Raw genomic sequence first — 23,893 nt, 5'->3', positions numbered from 1 at the left:
CTACTGGTACCCAAAGTACAGAAGATCACAGCTGTGAGCAGATCCTTCTCATAAAGAGCTCCACAGTTGTTGAACGGCTTGCCGGTCAGTGTTCAGGACTCAGTCTCAGTGTATAAATCCAAACTGAAAACACATCTGTTTTCTCTGCATGAGCAATGGAGGTCTTACCTGTCTACTGCTGGATGGCATAGGGGTCGGATGTCCTGAGGAAACAAGTAGCTGTAGGATGCAGATCCACCCACCACACGGATCTTGAACAGGACTCCTGCATTCTGAGATGGGAACACAAAATCTGCAACAGCACCAGCATTGTTTCATTTTCCATCAGCTTCATCAGAAGGAACCTCTTTTAATGCTGATTGAATCATCAATAATGACTAATAAACATTACTTAAGTCTACCCTTGCTGTTTAAAAAACTGCAAAAAAAAGCAACATTGGGGGGAAAAAAATCATCAAGTGATCTGTCATATGATAATGGGGGCGGATGTGCTGCAATATCAGCAGATATGATTACTGACCTTGTACTGTGTGTGTATAATCCATGAGCAACTGCATATACAGTGTATCCAGAAAGTATTCACAGCTTTTTCCACATTTTACGTTACAGCCTTATATCAAAACTCTACACACAACCACAGTTATAATAGTTTTGGATTTTTCATTAGTTTTAATTTCTTTAGATTTTTTGTTTTCAAATTCAGTTAGTTTTAGAGGCAGATTTACTAGTTTTTATTAATTTTGATATTTTGAAATTGCTTAGTTTTAGTTTAGTTTTTATTAGTTACAGTGTTAGTTTTATTTATTTATTTATTTATCACCAGAATAGCCTTATCCATATTAGCTCCGATGAGGTTATTGACTCTTGCAGCTCCGGGTGTTTTTAATTTTTTTTCGAGTGAAGTGGTAATCGAGTCACGCAGTCGTGTAGACATTCCATTCTTAATAAACATATTTACCAATGCTTCTTCTCATTTGAGGTGTTCCTGCGTATTTACTAGCCAGCAGCAACTTGGTCGGCGTTGGAAGCAGTCCATTATGGATGCTGTCGTATCACGTTCCTTTCCCATGTTACCTGGCCTGGCTAGCGCTTCTCTTTCGGGGGAGGGCGGGCGAGAGGCTAGCTTGTTCAGGTATCTTGGATCGCCTTTTTGTGTGAGCTTTTCAAATGAACTTTCAGATTCGTGGGGTTTTTCCCCTTGAGAAATATTCCACATATTGTATCACCTGCTTCTCCAACAAGGCACTTACTTTTATTTTTGACACTGTCATAATCAAAGAAATCCCAAATAGGACTCTGCCACTTTCTTCCGAATTTCGCTGCAGCAATCACGCTAGCCGGCGGCGTTGCAATACTGGTCCAAACATGGCTCAAATCTGGCAACGTGAAATAAATAGATTTTAATTCAACCCAATAGGCTTATTACAAAGACAAAAACGAAGTTAGTTAGTTTTTGTTTTTTTAAACTCTCGCTGTTATTTTTATTTCAGTTAACGAAAATGCTCAATTCTAGTTTTAGTTTTTTCGTTAGTTTTTGTTAACTATAATAACCTTGCACACAACACCCTATAATGAAAGTGTGAAAAAAAGGTTTACTTGAGGTTACACCTATCCTTGGCCAGTTTCGAACATTTCTCTTTGTAGCACCTCTCAAGCTCCATCAGGTTGGATAGGAAGCGTTGGTGCACAGAGTCACAGAGTTGTCCTGAAGCCACTCGTTTAATATCTTGGCTGTGTGCTTAAGGTCGTTGTCCTGCTGAAAGATGAACTGTCTCCCCAGTCCGAGTTCAAGAGTTCAACCTGCTCTCAAGCAGGTTTTCATCCAGGATGTCTCTGTACATTGCTGCAGTCATATTTCTATCCTGACTAGTTTCCCAGAAAAACATCCCCACTGACAAAACATTCCCATTCCCAAAAACATTGCCACCACTGTAGGGATGGTATTGGCCTGGTGATGAGCGTTACCTGATTTCCTCCAAACGTAACAAAAGGGTCTTTTTATCCTCCAATCACTACTACAAGTTAAGAGACGATGAGCCTTTATTAGATCACACAAGTGGGAAATGTGTGCGTTTACCTGCATCTGCAAGCCGTTCAGCATCAGGTAATAAAGTTTACTAAGGATGCTCTGTTGCAGCTGCTCCCACGACAGAGTCCGCTCCTCATGCATCACAAATGGGGGTCCAAACCTGGAACCAGACCAAAGGGGACATAGTCAGTAGGGGTGTTGAAATGAATTGTATAATTGATGCATCGCATTGCAGACGTGGACTATTCTGCATTGAAGCAGTACAGAACATAATTGATTTCTTGGTGATTTGTTGGAGGTGGCATAAAAATTCTTGTTAAAAAGAAGTGCTGGTAGTGACTACCCTTGCACTTGTCGGCCTTGTTCTCGAAATGTTAAAAAGCAGAGGACACATTTCGTTGTGTGCACCATGTGTATCTCAATGACAATGACTTCAGTATTGTCTTACCAGGAAAACCACACATATTTTAGAAAACCACACATATTTTTTACACTGAACCCTGCTCTCACCTGATGCTATGAATGTCAGATTTTTTTTTTCCGTTTGTGGCTTCAGGTTAAAATGGGTTTGGGTAGTGTAGTGGAGGAAACTCTGGTGAAGCATGCAGAAAAAGGAGGCTCGCAAGGAAGATAAGCGAATCTCACGCCGCTGCTGAGTATTCAATCATGCTCATCAGGACCGGGGCAGACGACTAACTCCGCTAACAGCATAGTGACGTGTGCATTTAAAGGAGTACTACCAGTATAAGATAGTCTTACAAGGTGAGCACTGATTGAACACCGAAAGTGTCATCATGTGATAAAGCAAAAAATGTATGGGATATTGAGTCACTGATAATCGTAGTCGAATTGAATCATGAGACCAGTGAAGATTAAAACCTCTAACAGTCAGGTTAAAACCTGACATGATTTTCATCATGATTTAAGTAAATGTATTTTTATGTGTGCATTTCCATGTTTCAGGACTTAATTTTGATTATAAACAATAATACATTAATGAATTCAATATCAAATGAAATCACATGAAATCTACGTAAAGAGAAAATCACAGAAATTTTGACAATACGCAGATAATTAGACAGCAGGTATGTTTCAATTCATATAGACCTGGAACACAGCCGCTAATAGTGCTGCAGGTTTTCACAACACTAACACTGTATTTATTCAGGGTGGTAGTAGCCTAGTGGTTAACACACTCGCCTATGAACCAGAAGACCCAGGTTCAAATACCACTTGCCACCATTGTGTCCCTGAGCAAGACACTTTACCCTAAGTTGCTCCAGGGGGACTGTCCCTGTAACCACTGATTGTAAGTTGCTCTGGATAAGGGCACCTGATAAATGCTATAAATGTAAATGTATACCAAGACTAAGGGAAACTATTTAACCTGTGCTGACTAGAACAGATCCTGTATGTCCTTTATGTCCAGATCCTAAGGTATGATCACATTATGCCTGTATTGTCTTCTTTGCATTGGAATCCAGTTAAGTTCCATGTTGACTTCAATATTCTTTTTACATTTACATTTACAGCATTTATCAGACGCCCTTATCCAGAGCGACTTACAATCAGTAGTTACAGGGACAGTCTCCCTGGAGCAATTTAGGGTTAAGTGTCTTGCTCAGGGACACAATGGTAGTAAGTGGGATTCGAACCCGGGTCTTCTGGTTCATAGGCGAGTGTGTTACCCACTAGGCCACTACCACCCTGCCTTCTGCCTTACCTTTGAACTTACTGGCCATCTCTCGTGTATGCAAAGTAACTGCTAGAAATAAAGCATTTGCTTATAGATCCCCAAACCTTTGGAACAATATTCCGAGGAACAACAACCTCCATGGACTGTCCTACTTGGCCCTCTACTGACCCCATCTGATAGTCACCTGCTGGGACTCTAACACACTACCTGGATGCTAATTTATTATTTACTTTGAGCACTGTTCTATTTGTTAGGCGCTTTGTGACTATGTCCATGGTAAAAAAATGGCATATAAATAAAGATTGATTGATTAATTAATCCTGTTTATCATGTTTTGATCCTGAATTTTTACTGCATTCAATATATGCATTAAATTGTGGGGCAGAGGTGGCATAGCGGTTAAGGAAGCGGCCCTGTAATCAGAAGGATTCCGATTTGAATCCCGATCCGCCAAGGTACCACTGAGGTGCCACTGAGCAAAGCACCGTCTCCACACACTGCTCACCAGATGCCTGTCATGGCTGCCCACTGCTCACCAAAAGTGATGGGTTAAATGCAGAGGACACATTTCATTGTATGCATGGTGTGCTGTGGTGTGTATCACAATGACAATCACTTCACTTTCATGTTCATACTCAGCACTGTCATCTTGAACATTTAAAAAAAACTACCTTGTATGGATCATGGAGAGGCTGAGTAAAAATAATACCGTATGTCTGATGCAGTCTCAGGGCGCATTTTAATATTGATGATCTTTTATGGTTAGTAATCAAGGAGACAAAACAGATAAAGCAATGTTTCATTATGCCAAACTAGGCTCAATTATTTTAAAATGCTTTAATCCCTTGTTGTGTGTTTGTTGAAGGCAAAATATATGAGAGCTCGCTTTAAAGGCTTTGATTTTGAACAATGCAACTCTAATCCCTCACGTTATTTGAAAAATAATAAGCAAATCCATGACATGATAAAACACATTAAATATTTTTGTGTGTTTAGATTGAATTTCTAATTTGATAAAATGTCCTCCACACACTGCAGTGGAACGAGCATGTATTTTTAAACAAAAATAAATTTTATTTTATATATCTGGATGTTTCAACATGCATCTGTTTTCACTGTCGGTAAAAGCTTTTATGATTCTGAGAAATGTGTTCAGCCGATGTCTGTGGTGCATAAACCACCCCCCTGTTCAGCATGCTGTACTCAAATGTCATCTTCACATTTTGCCACCATGCTGGGGAATTCCAGGCATCTGTGAGGCATGACATTGGGCTCTGACTGATGAGCAATAAAATGGAGCACAGCTCACCACTACAGGGGGGTGCTACTGCACCAGGTTGGTGCAGTAACTCAGATAAGAGTTATTCTGCAAAGTAACATGGAGTTTACTGATAAGTGTTTGGCATCCCGTGGCAAAAACCCTACAACAACAACATTTATTTCTTATATATAATCCCTGACAAAAGTCTTGTTGCTTGAGTACAAATTGTGTACAAAGTGCCGCTGAAATATATTTCTAATCATTTTTTACTAGAAATGGCTACTTTTATTCCCAACAGCTTTTGTAATAATGGTTCAATGCAAAATGAAACTGTCAAAAAAGTATTCTAATATTCAAAGCTTGGTAAAGCCCTTTGAGTCCATTTTTGTCGCCTTGTCATATGAGCTTCACCTGTGACCAATAATGGATCAATTAGGTCTCAGGTGTGTATAAAATGAACCCCAGTACACTAGACCTTCACATCAACTGCAACTAGACCTCTGCAAACATGCCTAAGATTCACCCTGAGACAAGTGTTGATTATCGAGAGGCTGAAGACCAGATCCACTGCTGATGTGACAGACACCTTTAATGTGTCTCAGCATCAAGTACAGAGGTTAAAAAAGAGTGGAGACATTTTTGACAAGCCCAGGTCAGGCAGGCACTGCAAGACAACTGCTCGAGAGGACTGTTTGTTGGCTCGAAAAGCCCATTTTCCCATTTTCCACTGCAGCAGAGCTCCATGAGACCTGAACAGTTTGTCTTGAAATGGCCATGGACGAATCGGTGCCCAGAAGCCAGCACTAAACAAAAGACAATTGAAAAACCATGAGGCATTTGCCAAGGCCCACAGGCCCACAGGATGGACACTGGAAAAGTGTCAGAAGGTGGATTTTTCAGATGAATCTTCTGTTGATTTACACCACAGCCGCTGCAAATATTGCAGGAGATCTACTGAAGCCCGCATGGATCTGAGATTCACCAAGAAAACAGCGAAATTTGGTGGCGAAAAAATCATGTGGGCAGTGGTGGCCTAGCGTTTAAGGAAGCAGAAGGTTGCCGGTTCGAATCCCGAACCGGCATGGCTGCCCACTGTTCACTCAGGGTGATGGGTTTAGTGCAGAGGACAAATTTCATGGTGTGCACCGTGTGCTGTGCTGTTGCTTGGACTATAAATGGACTATAAAGCACCAACTATAAAGCACCAACATCCGGTAAGACGAACGCGGAAGTGTCTCTGACAGACGAGCTAAATACGTTCTATGCTCGCTTCGAGGCTGCAGCTAAAGGCGCTAGCAATGCTATGGCTAGCGGCTCCAACAGCTGCAGACAGGAGGACACTGCCAGCACCGAGAACGTGTTCGTCATCACCGAGCATGACGTGAGGAGAGCTTTCAAGAGAGTGAACACCAGAAAAGCAGCAGGACCAGACGGCATCTCTGGGAGAATCCTCAGAGCCTGTGCGGACCAGCTAGCACCTGTGTTTACAGAGATATTCAACCTCTCTCTATCGCAGTCGGTGATCCCCACAGCCTCCATCACCCTCAGCACTGGAGCCCCCCTGGGCTGTGTTTTGAGCCCCCTGTACATATACGACTGTGCAGCCACTACTAACTCCTCCACCATCATCAAGTTTGCTGACAACACTGTCGTGATGGGCCTGATCTCTGACAACGACGAGACGGCCTACCTGGAGGAGGTTGGAAATCTGGTGAACTGGTGCCAGAGGAACAATCTCCACCTGAACGTCAGCAAGACAAAGGAGTTAATAGTGGACTTCAGTACAAAGCAGGAGAGGACCTACCAGACCCCTGTCATCAACAGGAGCCAAGTGGAGAGAGTGGACAGCTTCCGTTACCCTTGGTGTTAACATCACGCAGGACCTGTCATGGTCCTGTCACATCAAAACCGTGGTGAAAAAGACCCGGGAGCATCTCTACCACCTCAGACGCCTGAGAGACTTCAGACTGCTCTCCAAAGTGTTCAGGAACTTCCTGATGGGAAATATCTCAACCTGGTTCAGGAACAGCACCATGCAGGACAGGCGAGCCCTACAGAGGGTGGTTCGATCAGCCAAACGAAAAATCCGTACCAAACTCCCTGACCTTCAATCTATCTACAGCAAACGGTGCCAGGGCCAGGAAGATAGTGAAGGACCTCAGACACCCCAACAATGGACTTCTCTCTGTTGCGATCAGGGAACACAGAGAGAATGAGGAGAAGCTTCTTCCCGCAGGCTGTTCGAGCTCTCAACAACAACAGTCCATAGAACTCCAACACTTTCACTTTCACCTTCAATCACTCTGGACTCTTTGCACAAATCACTTTGCACAAAATCTTTGCGCTTTTTACTTTACTGCTCTTTTTTTTTATGGCTCTTTTCTTTAAACATTGTCTTTCACTCATTTGCACACCTTCACCCTACCAGTTACACATATTTTATGTTAAAGACCTAAAAGTGTAATATTTGGTTATGTTTGCAATATCATGGTTTCTGCAGGTTTAAGGAAGCCAAATTTAAGAACATGTGGCAGCCTTACAAATAGTTACAAACACTTATTGGAACTGAAAGTGCTAAAAAATAATTGCTCTTCAGAGCATGAAAGTGCATGTATTTCACAACAAAGAACATTACAGTACTAACAAATTCTGTGAACTGTAAATGAAATAATTATGGCATAGATCTGAGTTCTTCAGTCTTTGTCTCCGGCTCAGCTTCCACTTGTTCTAATTCACCAATTTTTTTTCTTTGAATCTCTTCCTCAGTATGTTTGATTTTGTGATGAGTTGGGCCATCAAGGTTCCGCTTTTCCCTTCAGCTTCTTCTGCAAGTTGATCGGCATCTTTATGTAGGCTTCTTTTTCTTGAGCTCCTCTATGGTTTCTTCTGCTGCTTTCCGCTTCTGTGCCTGTGATTTACCTCCTCTTTTGCTCTTCTACATGCACTCGGTATCTGGACCTTGCTGATGCAGCAGATGTGAGTAATTCTTTTGAGATAGGGACTTTGTGGACTCCCCCACAGACGCCAACATAATCACAGACCAATCATTTACATTTACATTTACAGCATTTATCAGACGCCCTTATCCAGAGCGACTTACAATCAGTAGTTACAGGGACAGTCCCCCTGGAGCAACTTAGGGTTAATTGTCTTGCTCAGGGACATAATGGTAGTAAGTGGGATTTGAACCCGGGTCTTCTGGTTCATAGGCAAGTGTGTTACCCACTAGGCTACTACCACCCTATCATTGTGTCTTCCTGCATATTGCAGGTCTCAACTTCCTTGTTCAGAGAGAATCCTCTCTCCACTGTTGCTTGGAGTGGAGAGTGAAGAAGTTTCTTGCAAAAATGCATCCAGTCTACTCTCTGTGGGTCTGTAGGAGAGAAAGGTCTCACTTCTTGCTTCAACAGATGATACCTCACTAAACCGCTGGATAATTACATCACCTGCACAAAAAGGACAAACAGGGAAGAAAAAACATGATGCATTTGGACCATATACATACACCAGATTTATATAAATCTGTTTTGTTTTTATTTGTCAATAGACTTTAAGTTTTCAACATGGACTGATCTGCTGTATTCTCTCCAACCAACAGATACTCCTCCTGATAAATGCTGGTTTTTCAGAAACCTCTGCACCAGCTTTGTCATATTTCTCTGGCACCAGTCTGGGTCAGAATACATCCTGCTGGGGTCCAAACAGGCAACCTGCCTAACTGGGGATACTTTAATAGGCTCTTGTCTTGCACTTTCTGAATGATGGTGGACATCATCTTGATGCAGTCTATACTCTGAGAGCTCCCCTATCTTTTTTTGTCTCTGAAGTTCCTGACAGATTAGAACGCAATAAGGCTAAGTGACCCATTATAACTGCAAACTATATTTGCTTCATCCATCACTATTACATTAAAGGTGAAACCCTACCTTGAGAACTGACTCTGCACCCAAGCCTACAGTGACATCTTTTAGGGGGACCCAGTTATTCTTGTCGCTGACATCCAGTTTGACCAACTCCAGTGGACTGATATCCTTCAGTATCTCTCTCTTGACAAAACATCTCAGTATACTCTGAAAGATAAAACAAAATGTCATACATCATGCTAAATATGTCGAATATTAAACAGCCAAAACCAACATTACAAAACTTGTGAATAATATGTGTGCGTGTGAGTATATGTAAATAATTCATAAATCATTCATATTAAGCATGATTAGATAAAAGGTATAAATTAACTTGAGGACAGACTATGTATAAATATACAGACAGAATTGTACACACACTGAAATAAATATGCAACATCAACCTGTCCAATGCTAGGATATCATTACCTTCATCAACTCAGCCAAGTCTGTGGTTAAGAATGGCATGACTGGTTCATCAGTTTGATATCTTGTCAAGAAAGGAGAGAAGGTCCTGGTAACAGCTATGTAGAAATGTAGCTTTGCAATGATGAGGGGGTCTTTCTGAACAGCTTCAAGGGTGTACATGGTCAGAGATGGCCACACCTCCAGGGCTCTCTCTGCTACTGGTCAGTTTTCAAGCCATCTGTGGCTACAGAAAGCAAGTGGAAAATTTTCAGCTTTAGTAAAAGCAGTGAAGTCCTCTCTCCTTGCTGGTACAGTATGGAAGAGAATGTGAATGGCTTTCAGAACTTTCTCTAGCTGCCATATGGAGAAACCACATTTGCAGGCATTGTGTAGGGTGTGGAGGCCACAGCTCCCAACCACGATCAGCTGAGTCCCCTCATTCTGCTCACGTTGTTCTTCTTGAAGCAGTTCCAAAAACTTCCAGTTTACATTTGGTCCATCCATGGAGACTGAAAGCAGCTTTTTCAGATCCAGGTTCCGAGCGCATTCCTGATGAAAAACTGAGTGTCATTTATCAAACATATATAGACTAGGCAATAGCTGTAAAGTAAAACTAAGTAAAACAAAACATATAGTTAGACTACAAGTGTTGTATTAGTGTTGGCTTGTAACTTACATTAAAGTGATGTAGTAAATCCTTAGCTGTTCAATGACCCATAAATTGGGATCCCAAGTATCTGGACTGGACTCGATCCTCTTTCCAGTAACGAACATGTAGGTCCAATTGCTTGGTTTTAGTCGTTTGGTTGAGGGTTTCTTCAAACATCAATGTAAAACTGCCACTGTTGACATCGGCCACGGAGAGTTTTATGATGTGAGGAGCCAAACCGAATTTGGCTAAATAGGCTGTTTTGTCTTTACCACACGTGAAGTTTTTAGCGATTTCTGAGTCGGGAAACATACACATGTGGACAAAATTGTTGGTACCCTTCAGTCAATGAAAGAAAAACTCAAAATGGTCACAAAAATAACTTGAATCTGACAAAAGTAATAATAAATAAAAATTCTATGAAATTTAACTAATAAAAGTCAGACATTGCTTTTCAACCATGCCTCAACGGAATTATTAAAAAAAAGAAACTCATGAAACATGCCTGGACAAAAATGATGGTACCCCACAAAAAGACTGAAAATAATGTGACCAAAGGGACATGTTAATCCAAGGTGTGTCCACTAATTAGCATCACAGGTGTCTACAATCTTGTAATCAGTCAGTGGACTTATATATAGGGCTCCAGGTAGTCACTGTGTTGTTTGGTGACATGGTGTGTACCACAATTCAACATGGACCAGAGGAAGCAAAGGAAAGAGTTGTCTCAGGAGATTAGAAAGAAAATTATAGACAAGCATGTCAAAGGTAAAGGCTATAAGACCATCTCGAAGGAGCATGTTGTTCCGGTAACTACAGTTGCACATATGTGGGATTATCCATCCAGTTAACATTAAACTTGCACTACCCCATGACTGACGCGCTCACTAGCAATAAAATGCTAAAATGCTAAAGCGCTTACCTGAAAAATCAAATCAACAAATCAAAGAGATCCAAGGTGAACTTCAAGCTCAAGGAACATCAGTGTCAGCGTTGTTTGAGCCAAAGTGGACTTCATGGGAGACGACCAAAGAGGACACCATTGTTGAAAACAAATCATATAAAAGCCAGACTGGAATTTGCCAAACAACATGTGGACAAGCCACAACGATTCTGGGAGAATGTCCTATGGACAGATGAGACAAAAACTGAACTTTTTTTAAGCTTTGCTGCATCTGGCACAGTGTGTCTTGAATCTGTGCAGGGTACAATGAAATCTCAAGACTATCAAGGGATTCTAGAGAGAAATGTGCTGGCCAGTGTCAGAAAGCTTGGTCTCAGTCGGAGGTCATGGGTCTTGCAACAGGACAATGACCCAAAACACACAGCTAAAAACACCCAAGAATGGCTAAGAGGAAAACATTGGACTGTTCTAAAGTGACCTTCTATGAGCCCTGACCTCAATCCTATTGAGCATCTTTGGAAAGAGCTTAAACATGCCGTCTGGAAAACGCTCCCTTCAAACCTGAGACAAGTGGAGCACTTTGCTCATGAGGAGTGGGCCAAAATACCTGCTGAGAAGTGCAGAAGTCTCATTGACCGTTACAGGAATCATTTGATTGCAGTGATTGCCTCAAAAGGTTGTGCAACAACATATTAAGTTAGGGGTACCATAATTTTTGTCCAGGCCTGTTTCATGAGTTAAATTTTTAAAATAATTCTGTTGAAGCATGGTTGAAAATCAATGTCTGACTTTCATTAGAATTTTTTATTTATTATTACAGATTCAAGTTATTTCTGTGACCATTGTGAGTTTTTCTTTCATTGACTGAAGGGTACCAAAAATTTTGTCCACTTGTGTAGCTCGGAAAATATCCCCGACTCCCTCATTAGCGCTGTAGGACTGGTGTCTTGTTACGCTGTGCAGGCACCACATTACCTCTGCCCGAAGGGTCGCTGTGGACCCAAAGGTGGTCCTGAGGTCTGTTACTGTAACTGATGTTCTCGCTGCTGGGTTCGGAAATGGAGCTGAAGTCTGTGAAACTGTTGAGATGGAACAGAACTGAGAAATGGCAGGCGTCTGTTCGCGACTTTTGGCAGCAGCTTTGTGCTTCTCGCTGTGCATATGCGCCCCTCCCACACACACAAACAGAAATGTTGGTGGTTCTGCTCATTCCGATCTCATACACAAAAATGCTAAACACCACTTAGAAATTCGCCAAATTATTTAGATATTACCAGAAAGACAATATAGCAAACGTCTGTGGTATTTTATGACCTTTGAACATGATTTAAGGATTGCTAGTCATTTTTAAAGATATTTAAGGCCTTAATTTTGGAAAATCTAATTTAAGACTTTTTAATACTTTTTAAGAATCCGCGGATACCCTGAATATTTGCATATTGGTTCATTGTACACTTGCATCATTTGCAATACTGTGGTCTGTAGGAGTCACAAAAAGCATTTCACTGCATATGTATGTGACAAATAAAATTTGAAATTCAATTTGAGCAGATCTCCTTTTTCCCCCTCCAGCCGGGTTTTTTCCGATGTTTCTGGGTGATTAAACATTTGTCGCGTCATATTCAAGCTAGTAAAAAAATATGCCGTTCCTGGCGTCCCTTTAGGTGTAAAGGTTGCCGACTCCTGTTCTAGGGGAAGTGGCATATAGATCCCGGAAAGAGAAGGAAGATGGCTGCAACTCATTGTCTCCAGCACAGTTGGTTTGCTTTGACCCAAAAAGGATTGCACTACACCTTTGTTTAGTCTATCTATTGTCTTCTGGTGGGGGATTGCCTTTGTTGTTTTTTTTTTTTTTTTTTTTTTACTTTTGTACTATTCATTCATGTCGGGTCTCCCCTTCATTTTACTCTTGCCATGAGCCAGGTAGTTGCAACAAAACTCACAACCTTATAGTTTCCAAAGGCTTTTATTCCAGACTACTGAAAAACTACTAAATGAATGGAAAATTAGGAGTCTAACTTCTAAACATTAAGGTTTAAAAAACACATAAAAAAATATTGTAAATAAATTATCAATATTTTAACATGTACTAATAAGAGAAAGTGTTTGTTGTGAGAATGTGATGTATTATTTTCACTTTGGGATCCTCTGAATTTTGGATCAATGTGTGAATATGAATCATAGGTGAATCTATAATCATGGATGAATCACTGTTTCATTTTGTCTCAATCAACAATAAGATTCTTGAGCCTGGGAAAATGATGGTCTTGTATCAGTTCTGAATGATAATAATTGTACTTTTAACCAGGGCAGGCCCATGGCATAGTATAAGCAAATGCTAATAGCCACATGGGGTGTCACTTAAAATCTTGCCTAGGGCTCCAAATTTGTTAGGGCCGGGCCTGCTTTTAACACATCACTTAGTTCAAATATATAATACAAATAATAATCACACAATACTTATTTATTTTGTATTGTGACTATCACGATTTAAGATCTTATAAATATCTTGATTTGTAAGCACTTCACAACTTAAACATAGATTACATGTTGAAACAAATCTCACATGATTATAGCTAATTTTCATAAAACATTCATGAGATATTGTCAGGCCAAAGTACTGACACTCATTACTCAAATGTATATTTTGCTGTTGGGTGTGTCCATTACCTGACCCCCTGCTGGCCAGACCCAGCAGTGTTGCAGATGAGGAGGAAGATCTTGTTGGAGCTGCCTTGGTTCAGGAACTCAGTAGACAAGGTGCCGGTTGGTGGCAGACGCTGAGGCCAAGAGGTGGAGGGGTAAGAAGGGAGGCTGTGGTGGTACCCTGGGTTAGAGAGACAGGAAATGAAACATAAAGTTCACAAACATACAAACCAGTAACAATTTGGTAATTTATTAATAAAAAATATTTTATTAATAAATTGTATGTTAATTGTGTTTGAGGTAAACTATGACTATACTGTTGAATGTTGAATGGTCTGTGTGACATGTCTATACCATGAACTAAACTAAATAAAACTAATTTAGTTTACCATGAACTAAATAAAAGCAATGTTAATGCAATCATATCACCTGGGGGGGGGAAAACTCCACACAAAAAAACTCTAGGAGAGAGAATAATAAAGGAAGAAACCTTGGGAAGGAGTGATAAAGAGAGGGACCCCCTTCCAGGGTAAAGTGAGCCTGCAAGTGGTGTCAGAGCAGGGTTTGTGATTGTCCAATAAAAGAAAAAGGCCTACAGTTGTAGAGGTGGAGACGTCCTAAATGTAGTCCAGTGTCATGGTGTACAATATGTGTCCATTATGATGCTACTGGTCCATTTAAAAATCCCTGAAGCTTTAGTTGTTACGGTGGTGGTGGCTGTGGTGACCATCTGGTTCGTTTCATGCTAAGTCCTTGTTTAGCAGTTTTCAGGAACCAGGATTTATCTGCTGGTCTCTTCACTGGAGTCTGGCAGTAGTCTGTACGCTTGATTCAGTATCTCGGAGAGAGCAAACAGAAGCAGAGGCAGACGGTGGCATTGTACGACTGATACTGAAATATGTAGTTATAGTGGTATATTGGTGCTACAGTGGCCTGGAACCCTAACTAGGTCAGCCTACCTAAGGTGAATTTAACACTGCATGTGCTTAACGGGGGGACTGTGTGATAAAGTAGACGTAATAATTGACACTGTGTCTGGGACACATCTGTTTTCTCTGGGACAGTAGGCCAGAGAAAACAGATGTGTTTTCAGTTTGAGTCCCAACACTGACAGACAAGCAGTTCCACAACTGCGGAGCTCTATATGAGAAGGATCTGTGCCCAGCTGTGACCTGTACTTTGGGTACCAGTAGTGACCCCTCATCTGTTGATCGCAGGGGGCGTGGCGGGTCATAAATAACTAAAGGTTCACTCAGGTACTGCAGGGTGAGACCATTTAGAGCTTTATAGGTAAAAAGTAGGATTTTGATGGGTAGCCATTGCAGTGCTTGTAAGACTGGGGTGATGTGGTCAAATTTCCTAGTTCTAGTTAGAATGAGTTTACTCATGCACCTACTAGAGCATCCAGATAGTAGTGCGTTGCAGTAATCTAACCTTGATGTAATAAAGGCATGGACCAACTTTTCTGCATCGTGCATTGAGATGATATTTCTTATTTTTGTGAAAAGAATGCTATCCTAGTGACATTATCTACATAGGAATCGAATGAGAGACCTGCATCAATGAGGACATCTAGATCCTGTACTTCAGTACTTGGTGAGATAGAAAGGCTATCCAGAGTTATGATGTAGTCAGCCAGCTTATGTCTTATGTCAGAGTTTAACAGAAGAAAGTTGGTGAGCATCTACTGTCTAATGTCCTTCAGACAATTCTCTATTCTCTATGCTGCTGCCTCTCATCTGGCATTGCTGTGTGTCGTCAGCGTAGCAATGAAAGCTAATACCATGTTTGCGAATGACATCAAGGGCTATTCTTTTAATCCCAACAACATTCTCTAATCTGTCAAGGAGAATAGCGTGATCAATAGTGTCAAACGCTGCACTCAGGTCAGGCAGGACAAGCAGGACGAGGCTAAAGAGCTCATTAACCACTTTAACCAGTGATGTCTCAGTGCTGTGATCAGCGTTGGTAAATCTGGTAGGGTATTAAGAAACCTCTGCGCTGTACTTGATGTAATTGTCCATTTGTCTTTATAACGAGGGGAGTTAAGTTTATTGTGTCAAAGATATTTTTGATCTGAGATTATTTCAGGTTGCGGAAGAGTGACTGTCTTCTATATTTAAACCGAAGGTCAGTACAAGATCGAGCATGTGACCACCTTCATGAGTAGGTCCTATTATATTTTGTTTAACTCCAACTGAGTCTAGTATAGACAGGAATGCTCTAATTTATCACAGTGGATGTTAAAGTCGCCGACAATTAGGGCTTTATCCACATATACAACCAAGTTGGAAACAAAATCTGTAAATTCAATAAGAAACTCAAGAGTAAGGTCCAGGGGGTCTATAGATAATAATCAATGGAATGAACTTATGATTTTTATTTTGTGAGACTACATGGGTTATGTTTGTATAGAGAATCTCAAAAGAGTCAAATCCATGTCCTGGTTTATGAGAATTACAGAGGTTATCATTATAAATTACTGCGACGCCACCTCCTCTTCCAATTAAGCGAGGGATAAACTCGTTTAATGCTACAAACTCGTTTTGTTTTAACCAAGTTTTGGTCAGGCACAGTACATCAAACCCCTGATCTGTAATAATTTCATTAACAATGAGTGTTTTAGGTGTGAGAGATCTAACATTTACTAATCCTATTCTTATATCGGAGGTGCAGTTGGTACGTTCAGAAGGAATGATATTAAGAAGGAATGATAGTAATACACACCCACCCATAATATCTAATTCACAAACAAACAAACAAACAAAGAAATAAATAAATAAAGAAAATATAGATCCCTATTTTGCCACTTCTATAAAAACCCACAACTATAAGGGCATGTGCTGTAGTACATTGCACTACGGGGTTCAGTTTCTTTGTAAGATGTGTAGACACACACATTCTTTCTTTTGCTGGCTATAAGACAAGTCTGCTGAAGAAGAAGGCCAAACCCACTTAATCAAGCAGATATTCTTCAGCTCCATGACACAACATAAAATATGCCTCAGTTTGTGGCCTAAGGCGGTGTATTTGCAGGAGTTTCTGTCCTCAAGGACAGGTTTTAGTCTGATGGTAACCTGATTTTAATAGATTAAATGAAGTCTCCAGCACAAACAGAGTGGAGATCCGCAGCAAGACAGATGCAGAACGAGCAAATTTGGGACAGGTAGAACAATGCATACAACAATGTGGGACAGGTTACCAATGCAAATGAGGTAACCTAGAATATTAGCATGATCTATCATCTAAACCTAAACCTTTCATTCTGCAAAACACTAGTTCCAAACTGGGGCGTTCCTACACTGTTTGGCATTAATTTTGCACTCCAGTATCAACACCAATTCTCCAACCTGAGGATCAGCACAATGTAGTGCACAGATTCGTTTGTACTTTTTTTTCCTGCGATTTTGCACAACCCATGTGCCTGTTACTAAGGAGAGCCTTCCACCTGTCCACTCTACCATACATGCCTGATTGGTGGATTGCTATCCTTCTGAAGGATCTCATCTGCCTACAGAGGACCTCAGGAACTCTGACAGAGTAACCATTGGGTTCTTGGTCACCTCCCTGATGATCACTTCATCAGTTTAGGTGGCCGGACAGCTCTAGGAAGAGACCTGATGGTTTTTAACTGCTTTTACTCATGGATGATGGAGGCCACTGTGCTCATTGGGACCTTCAAAGCAGCAGAAATTTTTCTGTAACCTTCCCCAGATTTGTGCCTCAAGACAATCCTGCCTTGGAGGTCTGCAGACCTTTGAATTCATGCTTTTGCTCTGACATGAACTGTCAACTGTGGGACCTTATCTCGGCAGGTGTCCAATCAACATTTTTCCCCACAGGGTGAAACTCAAGGAGGATCGGGGAAACAGCTTTTAGCTTCATGAGTGTGTGAATATGTATGTACATGTGCTTTCTCAGTTTTTTTTTTTTTTTAATAAATTTGCCAAGTCCTATTTTTTTTTCATGTCATCATTATGGGGTGTTGTGTGTAGAATGAGGAAATGAATTTAATCCATTTTGGAATACGTCTGTAACATAACAAAATATGTAAAAAGTGCTTGCTGTGAATAGTCCAGATGCACTGTGTTTTGCGAGCTAGATGCGGTTCCAGAAGCCAGAGAATCTCCTGCCCCTCCCACTCACCCCTACATATGCGGCAAGCAGCAGGTGCACCTCGCCAAAAAATGGAAAATCAGTCGGTGCCCATGCAATCGCAAAATGTGCTTACGTGATGTCGGGGCAGCATGGGCATACACAAAACAAAAAAATGCAGATGCCTGTGATGCCACCCCCACCATGATGCCTATCAACATCCCCTTCTACAAGCCTACTCTTTTCTTTCAATTAAATTATTGGCTTTATTAATTATTTTACCTTGTCTGTAAGGAAAGAAACAAAAGAAACAAAAAACACAATTCAGTGCTGGCAAATTTCACATCTGTAACAAACATCACTTATATTATATTAGTGTTTCTAAACACTTCTCTTTAAATCAAACTCCCACTGAAGAAAAAAGCTCTCTTGCAATTCTATTTTAAGAAACGTGACATTAGCGTCACCAATCACCACTGTTCACTGTATTCCTGGGTCTAGAGTGGCCGATATCAAATCAAACGTAAAAGTGCTTGCAAAAAATAAACTAAATATGTAATACATGTCAGCACTAATGACATTTGGATGAGTCAATCAGTAATTACAAAAATAATATTAAAGAGGTCTGGGAGTTTGATAAAAACTGTCGAGGTCAGTAATCTGCTCTGGCCCCATCCCAAGCTGCCATGGTGATGAAATGTATAGCAGACTTTTATCACTGAATAGTTTTGATGACTGAGTCATATCTACAAAATAATATTGGCTTTGTTAATAATTGGAAATTCTTTGAGGGGAGGCCTGGACTAATTGGGAAAGAGGGCACCCGTCCCACCTGGGAACGTGTTTAGTGGTTCTTTATTCGAGCAATTTTTTTTTATTCCTAAAGCATTTGTCTGTTTCTAATCCACTCAGGCCAGACAGTACAACTGAAAGTGCTAGTGTTGCCATGGTTACCTGAGAGTCGTGCGGAGCCTCCCCTGCTGAAGAGGGGCTGTGCCTGGATAGCATAAATGACATTGCTCTCGGCAATGCTGGTCAAGTCGTCGTCGTCAGAGAAGGAGCGCTGGAACCCCGTTGGGTAGACCTCGACCAGGATCACCTGCGGCCGTGGTCCAGGGAGACAAAATGATGATTTTTTTACGAAATGCCCAATAAATTTTCATGTTTTTTCCAGTTGAGAGCATCTTGTTTTCATTACAAAGATTTTTGCTGAAAGAAAAGAATAATGTTGGCATGGTACAGTGGAGGATGCTAAAAAATATTGCAAGACTAAAAACAAGGGATCAGGTTCTCCTCCACAGGTTCTAAGATATGTTAGCCTAGAGACCAATTCTCTGCTATCAGCATTTAAACTCTGATCACGAGTAGATGAGGGAAGGGGGCGACCCAGATCATTACTATATCTGATTTCCATTCTCTTCTTCCCAAAATTGTGACAGATTTATCAAACCACAGACAGACAGATTAGTCTTCCTTCACTTATCAGCACAGCATGACAAACAGGCTGGTATCTCAGAACCACTTCCCTCCCTTCATCTCCCCATCCGTCTCCTTGTGGTGCACAAAGACCCACACTTCTCCTGCAGGCCTCTAGAGGGAGGCGTTCTACACACAGTCCTGCAGTGAACTCAGTGAGCCAATCAACGCTGATAGTATTGGTTACATGTCTACAAATAATGTTCATTATTCTCAGTTCTCAGTTCTTTCTGCTCTATATGTCACATGACATATAGAGCAGTGAATGGACCACTGGTCTGCAGCCTCCAAACATTTTTACACTTTTATTGTTATTTTTACTTTATACTCATACATTTATGTCTGTCTCTCTGTGCACTTGTTGTATGACTTGTACATACATTGTATGTAAATTGTATGTCTTTCCCTCTGTGCAGTTGTAGCATAAGCAATTGCCTTTAGGATTAATAATGTTTTCTGATTCTGACATCTGTTTACATATCTGGGGCATACACTCTCAAAAATAATTACTGGCACATTTCTCACAATTCTATAAACATAGAGAAATATTTAACCAGTGTTTTAGAGTTTTCCTGATTTGTAATAATGTCTTGAGACTATGACAAGTTTAATGATAAATGACACCAACATCAACACAGGTCAAAGGGATTTTTGTAACTACATTTACAGCATTTATCAGACGCCCTTATCCAGAGCGACTTACAATCAGTAGTTACAGGGACAGTCACCTCCTGTAGCAATTTAGGGTCAAGTGTCTTGCTCAGGGACACAATGGTAGTGAGTGGGATTTGAACCTGGGTCTTCTGGTTCATAGGCGAGTGTCTAACCCACTAGGCCACTACCACCCACCCAACTATAGTGTTATACATAAAAAACCACTATTTTGCTCCCCATGTTCAAGATTGCCATGTACAGACTTAGGCAAAATATATATTATGAATGAGAAGGCACATTTACCAAAGTGCAACATTTAACAACATTTAACTGATTACCAGATTGTAATTTTTCAAGTATTTATTACTTTGAAGTCTGAATGTAATTTATGTGTTAGATTTTCATGTTCTTCATACTCAATGCTTTTGCTTTCATTCCAGACATTAACTCTGGGATTTTAGGCATAGGGAAGTTCATGAACATTTTTGAGGAAAGTGCTGCATGATTGGTCAGGTGAATGCTGTCAAATGTGACACTGGGTAAAAACAGGCTTGTTTTTTGAGCTGCACCATAGCACTTCCTGCTACCACAGATTAGAGTGATAACTGCATCCCTTCCAGACCACATTGTTTCTGTTCAAAGTGGAATCTCAGGGTTAGCTCATGTCAAACATTTCGAGCCATATTTTCCCAGGGCATGGGGCATGTTCACTAATGTCAAATTCACTAGTTCACCCGACAGAACGCTTGAATTGAAGTGCTGGTAGTCTGCATGTTGTGTGTATCAGGAATGTAGAAAACAGAGGCGATATATGCTGCACTACACCAGGCATGATTGTTCATGTTTGTATCTAAATGTATGTTGCTGTAATTTAGTGACATCCTTGCAGACAAGCAACACCTCCCAGGAGCTTAAGGGTTTAAGAGGTCAACCTCCATGAAAGGAAATCTAGATACCTTATCTGTGACCTGAAGATACGGCAGATAAATAGCAAAATTCCCTGCCTGCGAGACCTGACTGCTTGGAGGACAAAAAGAACAGATGAAACAGAAGAGCGCTTAGAGGAAAGTGGACATCAAAAGATAAAGTGCATGTGGGAAAAGCAGCAGCCGCATTGGAAGGCGTGAGTAATGAGATGGTTCCAAACCAAAAGAAAATGAAGGAGTTTAAGAGAACAACCAGTCTCTCTCAAACAGCCATCAATCATTCATCAACTCCACAACTGCACTTTGCCTTGAAGTGACGGACATGAGAACAAGTTGGATATTTTACAAAGATGCATTATTAATCATGCATATTATGTTCATGTATTGAACATGCATATTATGTTCAAATAGTTAAACTAAATTGCCATAAAAGATTATCTGAATTATCTGACAATATAATTTTTTGTTTACAAGAAATACTGATTTGTAATAATAGTAATTAGCCTGGTGTGATAAAACTAAGAGATTTCATATTCTTGGGGAATTTCTAAAATTGAAAATTGTTTATAGATAATGGCTTTTTTGTCCACAATTTAACGGGCCTTCAAAATTTTTAAGAATGACACAAATACTGATTTTCAAATTTGCTGCTTCTGTTTTTATTATGGTAATTAGCACATACTCCAGAATGTTATGAAAAGTGGTCAGATCAAAGTCCCTCTATGCCATGAAAATTAACAAAAAAAATTCCACTGCATTACAGCCATGCCATAAAAGGCCCTGCAGAGATTGAGTTAGAATAACAGACTGGATGCATTAAAAGGAGGGTGATGCTTGAAATCATTGTTCTTCCTCTATTAACCCTGGTTACCTGAAAGGAAGCATGTGCAGTCATCATTGCGTTGCATAAAAAGGGCTTCACAGGCAAAGATACTGCTGCTACCAAGACTGCATTTAAATAAGCCATTTATCAGATCATCAAAAACTTCAAGGTTAGCGGTTCAAGTGTTGTAAAGAAGGCTTCAGGGTGCCCAAGAAAACCCAGCAAGCGCCAAGACCGTCTCCTAAAGATGATTTGGCTGCGGGATCGAGATGCCACCAGTGGAGAGCTTTCTCAGGAATGGCAGAAGGCAGGTGTGACTGTGGTTGTGATTGGACAAAAAAAACCCACAAATTCCATATTTTCCTATGTAAAGAGGGCCCAACAGAGCCTTTAGGTTTGCAATGTTCTGACTGATTTGTACTGTTCAACAGTCTGTCTGACCACAGCACCCAGCAAAGCCTTTCCTGTTTAAAATCACTTTCCTGCTGTTTTGTTGTAGTAACAAGTTCAAGTCTACCTTATTTTTCATTGTGTCTGTAGGGAGGTCATTTACCAGTGTGGGGTGCAAACAATAGACTCACCTGGTCAGGGGAAATCTTGCCTTCTTCAGCCACCATACTGCGCAGAGCAGCGATGGACCCAAACAGAGGGATAGCCAGTCCCACTCGCACATAGCGTTGACCCTTTGTGCTGAAAACCAGTGTGACATTCAGAGCTCTGATGAGAAACACGAAAAAAGCGGAGCTCAGAGCAGCTCAATGATGGATTCTGATAATGAAAACCAAACACATAATGTCCAGACATAAAACACAACACAACATGTCAGCATCATAAAGCAGCAGTTTTACACCAGTCAACCATGCAACACCCCTTCATTAGCTGTTACAGTAAATCACACTTTACATGGTTTGCATTACTGTGTGATTAGCAGTTCTGCTGTTATTTATTGAGGCTGTTAGAGTTAACATTGTTAAAAAAAACTTTGTGTATAGATATAAGCACAAAAATAAATCATTAATTGCTTGGTGTATTTGACAGTTTTAGATCAATCAAAAAAAGAATTCTTACCTGGTCTGTCGTAAAGGAATGGGGAGGGAGATGCACAAGAAGGGGTCAAACGTATTGCTCTGTTTAAGGCAGTGTGGGCATGTCAAGGAAGACCTATACAGAGAAGACATCATGTTCAGGACATTGCTCTGCTGAGAAGTTTAATCAAGCTGCCCACACAACAGCTCATATGATCAAACATTATGTGATTTCATGTGCTTGCCACTTCTCTAGCACAAAGTCCATGTAATGTCTGCCTGAACCTCACATTTGAACACAGAAGTTAATTTTATGAAGAACTGATTAAAGTGTTCAAGTGTCAGTTACACCAAGAAAACATCCTCAATGTTAAAATTGTGTTTCTCATGTAATCAAAGAAAACCCAATACAAGATATTGCACATAATGGTTCACAACAAGATTGTCCATTCCTTATGTACGTCTTACATGTAAGAAAGGATGAGGAAATGAATACCACCTGTTCAGGAAATTCAGGTACATCTCTACTGGTCTTGCATAGCTACAAATATGGGTGATAGTAACCGAGTGGGTAATATAATGCGTGAAGACCGCCCCGCTTGTATCTTTATCAAACTGCGCCCTCCCCAAGCAAGAGGTGTCAAAGGCCAGCAAATGGCTTAAGGTGCCAGGATGGGAAAGTCTTCTCTCCTGAGACCACAACAGTTCCCATTAGAAAACATCAGAATTGGGTCAGACTGGCCCCATGTGTGAGCCTTCTTTGTCACCTGAGCCACCAGGTTGAGGTGATGAAGATGCGAAATGCTTTAAAAGGGGCTCTCCTCCATAATTGAGCAGGAGGACACAAGAAGTGACTTTAAGAACAAAGACGGTCCACTCAGGACCCACTGGATGAAACATTGATGAAATATTTAAAAAGCCCCTGTATAATAAAGTGCATCAATTTGAATGTTTTAGTAGGTGGTAAAAGCAAAGGTGCAGATAGGGGATGGATAACAAAAACTTCATGATATGTTTGTATGAAGTACCTTCATTATCATCACTCTGCATCTGCTTCCTGTTGTTCCTGAATCAGCCATTCCTGTCACACATTCAAGATAAGCCAAGCCAACACAACGATTGATAATAAATCCCAAAAGCCTCTGCTGTAAAAAGTGTTATGGTGTGATGATCCAGGCCTTTAGCTATAGTGTCAGTGGTGGATTTAGCAGCTCAGTGGACATGAGAGGTGTAAACCTTAACTGGTTTCATAATTCTATTACGATTATCAGTATTAATCCCATTAACGTTTCTACATTGCTTTACATGATGTCTTCAAATACAAGAGTTGACCTTTGTGGTCACCTGATTGCGAGAACGCCAGAAAAATACCCTGTTCAGGCGTCCATGGCATCAGGTG

At 40.7% G+C, this 23,893-nt stretch overlaps 1 protein-coding gene across 3 annotated transcripts in view; it reads right to left on the bottom strand.

The window, feature by feature from the left end:
- Positions 1-23,893, bottom strand: part of usp43a (ubiquitin specific peptidase 43a) — a 95,714-nt gene that overhangs the window by 14,552 nt on the left and 57,269 nt on the right. For all 3 annotated transcript variants that reach the window (XM_028971771.1, XM_028971772.1, XM_028971773.1), the window contains 6 exons: positions 22,538-22,630; positions 22,051-22,186; positions 18,545-18,689; positions 13,520-13,676; positions 2,078-2,189; positions 169-272 (listed from right to left, as the gene is read on the bottom strand). In XM_028971771.1, coding sequence (XP_028827604.1) covers positions 169-272; positions 2,078-2,189; positions 13,520-13,676; positions 18,545-18,689; positions 22,051-22,186; positions 22,538-22,630 — 747 coding nt within the window. The remainder of the gene's footprint in view (positions 1-168; positions 273-2,077; positions 2,190-13,519; positions 13,677-18,544; positions 18,690-22,050; positions 22,187-22,537; positions 22,631-23,893) is intronic.

Source organism: Denticeps clupeoides, chromosome 3 (assembly GCF_900700375.1).
Source record: "Denticeps clupeoides chromosome 3, fDenClu1.1, whole genome shotgun sequence".
NCBI lineage: Eukaryota > Metazoa > Chordata > Actinopteri > Clupeiformes > Denticipitidae > Denticeps > Denticeps clupeoides.
The sequence above is the reverse complement of the archived record's forward strand: the minus strand, read 5'-3'. Positions and strand labels throughout refer to the sequence as shown.